This window comes from Mandrillus leucophaeus, unplaced genomic scaffold, assembly GCF_000951045.1.
Source record: "Mandrillus leucophaeus isolate KB7577 unplaced genomic scaffold, Mleu.le_1.0 Scaffold5, whole genome shotgun sequence".
Classification (NCBI taxonomy): domain Eukaryota; kingdom Metazoa; phylum Chordata; class Mammalia; order Primates; family Cercopithecidae; genus Mandrillus; species Mandrillus leucophaeus.
In genome coordinates this window covers 992887-995453 of record NW_012105364.1, presented here as the reverse complement: position 1 = coordinate 995453, position 2567 = coordinate 992887, and the positions used below count along the sequence as shown (strand labels likewise).

Sequence of the window (2567 nt, the reverse complement as noted above, 5' to 3'; positions counted from 1 at the left end):
CTTCTGTTTAAACCTTCTGATAGCATCAAGAAAGCATCAACTTTAAACTTTGCAGGATGGATATCTGCAGCGTGGAATAAAATATAGGATGCAGCATGAAGCACTCTTTTATGAAACACATGCTCTTGGTGACAGTGGATGACGATGTTTAGAAAACAAGGACATTGAAAACTCTGAGTCAGAGTGATTTGAAAGAGCTAGACTTCAAATATTACTTAGTGTTAAGAATACCTTAACAAACTTATTTTTCTTATATTTCCTTACTGAATGTGCCTGAGAGGTTTATGGTAACCATTTGTTTATGTAAAAAGCCAAAGGAGCTATTCAATAAGGAAAAGGAAACATTCCAAGAAAGCATTATATAGTTTAAATAGTGGGACTTTTTTTTTTTCTTGGTGATATGTAAAATAATAGTGTGTCTTATAATCATTGGGGTCTCAGATTTGATAAACTGTGGTAAGTTAGGCTTATATAAATCTCTGCTCCAATCTTTACAATGTGCAGCAACTTAGAATGGCAGGCACTTCATCCTTTCTCTGAAAGCTTTATGTCCCATACTGTCCAAGATGGACCCTGGTCATTAGAGACCAAAATTTTCACCTTAACAGAATTGTAGCCTTGCACTGTTCCTTTAAATGTAGCATTTGTTCTTACTGTGATTCCATGTTCTTACTCAGAGTAAAAATGCTGGGTGTTTGTTTGTTTGTTTGTTTGTTTTGAGATACAGTCTCGCTCTGTCGCCCAGGCTTTAGTGCAGTGGTGCAATCTTGGTTCACTGCAACCTCCGCCTCCCGGGTTCCAGCAATTCTCCTGCCTCAACCTCCCGAGTAGCTGGGACTACAGGCACATGCGACCACGCCTGGCTATTTTAAAAAAATTTTTAATAGAGACAGGGTTTCATCATATTGGCCAGGCTGATCTCGAACTCCTGGCCTCAAGTGCTCAACCCTCCTCAGCCTCCCAAACTGGTGGGACCACAGCTGTGAGCCACCTTGCCCGGCCAGAGTGAAAATTCTAATCTATTGTTTATTCAAGTGAGGAAGACTAGATGAAGTCGTTCAAAATAATTTTGTACATACCGAAGGTTATTGCTTGCAAAGATGGTCCTAATTATGACAGTATAGGACTCATCTAGATATCCTTGGTTTGTTTATTTATAAACGTTTCAATGAGCTAAGTCTCTTTTTTTTCTTTCTTCTGAAAGGGGGTCCTGATGACAACTTAATTGAAGGTGGAGGAACAAAATTTGTCTGCAAACCTGGAGCCAGAAACATTACCGTCATATTCCACCCATTACTAAGGTAAGTCAAGTGCTATGATGTACTTCCTGAAGATCAATATTTTCATTATTTGTGCTGCTCTACTGAATGCCAGTTGTTGCGTCAGCATTGAAACAAGTCATAAAAGAAATTTGTTCTATTTTTAGGGCCTCACTATCAAAGTTAGTCAGTTTAACAGATAATCTCAGTCCCACTGAGTAGCTACTTATTTTCAGGAGTAAATACTTTTATTTGATTTTCTTTCTTTCACACTCTCTGTCTCTGTCCCTCTCCCGCCCTCTTCCCTTCCCTCCTTCCCTCCCTGTCTCTTTCTTTTCTGTCTCAGGAGTTGGCAAACTATGGCTTACTGGAGAAATCTGCCCTGCACATGTATTTTTAAATACATTTTTATTGACACACAGACATGCTCATTTGTTTATGTATTGTCCATAGCTGCTTTTGTGCTACAAGTGCAGACTTTTAATTGCAACAGAACTCATATGGCCCACAAAGCCTGAAATACTTACTCTCTGGCCCTTTACAGGAAAAAATTGCCAACACATAATCTGTCCTAATCATTTACACTAATGTCTGAGATATCCTTTGAGAACTGGCAGGTCTCTGAAGAAATATGATTTATAAAAAAAGAAAGACATACACATCAAGTGTATGTTTTTATATGTTGAAAGATAACGTGATGTGGCCAGAGTGAAATCTATTCTAATGCTCAGTTCATTAGGATAACATGATTATAGGAAAGTAAGAATCCACAGTGCCTCCATTAAAGAAAAAAATCTAAACCCTGAACACTTTTAAAAAGGTACTTTTTGAGAGTGGAAAAAAGAGGCAATTGTTGAGTAGATAAAAAGTTTCAGTTTATGATAGGAAAGTTTTAGAGATCTGTTACATAACCATGTGCACATAGTTGACACTACTGTATGGTACCTTTAAAAAAGGTTGATGGTAAATTTAATGTTATGTATTTTTTTAACCACAATTTTTTAAATGCATCTTTTGGGATCCAGATATCTAATATAATATCAATTGTATGTTTTCTCTGTAAAGAACCAGAGTATATATCTGTGGCATTTTCATATAATAGACCAGAAACTCCTGAATTTACTAAATGTTAGGTACTTCAGAATATCACCTTACCTTTCTCAGATCACTTCTGTAATATGTGAGGCATTTGGAATAATAGTTAAATAAATGCTGTTGAACTGGCCAGAGATAATATTATGAATATTTTCTCCAAGCATAAACAGTTTATTACTATAATTGTCCTACCTTCTCATTAACCGAGACTTA

General features: G+C 36.7%; 1 protein-coding gene across 2 annotated transcripts in view; it reads left to right on the top strand.

The window, feature by feature from the left end:
• EXOC4 (exocyst complex component 4) overlaps positions 1-2567 on the top strand; it is an 870987-nt gene that overhangs the window by 409748 nt on the left and 458672 nt on the right. For both annotated transcript variants that reach the window (XM_011995827.1, XM_011995828.1), the window contains one exon: positions 1205-1301. In XM_011995827.1, coding sequence (XP_011851217.1) covers positions 1205-1301 — 97 coding nt within the window. The remainder of the gene's footprint in view (positions 1-1204; positions 1302-2567) is intronic.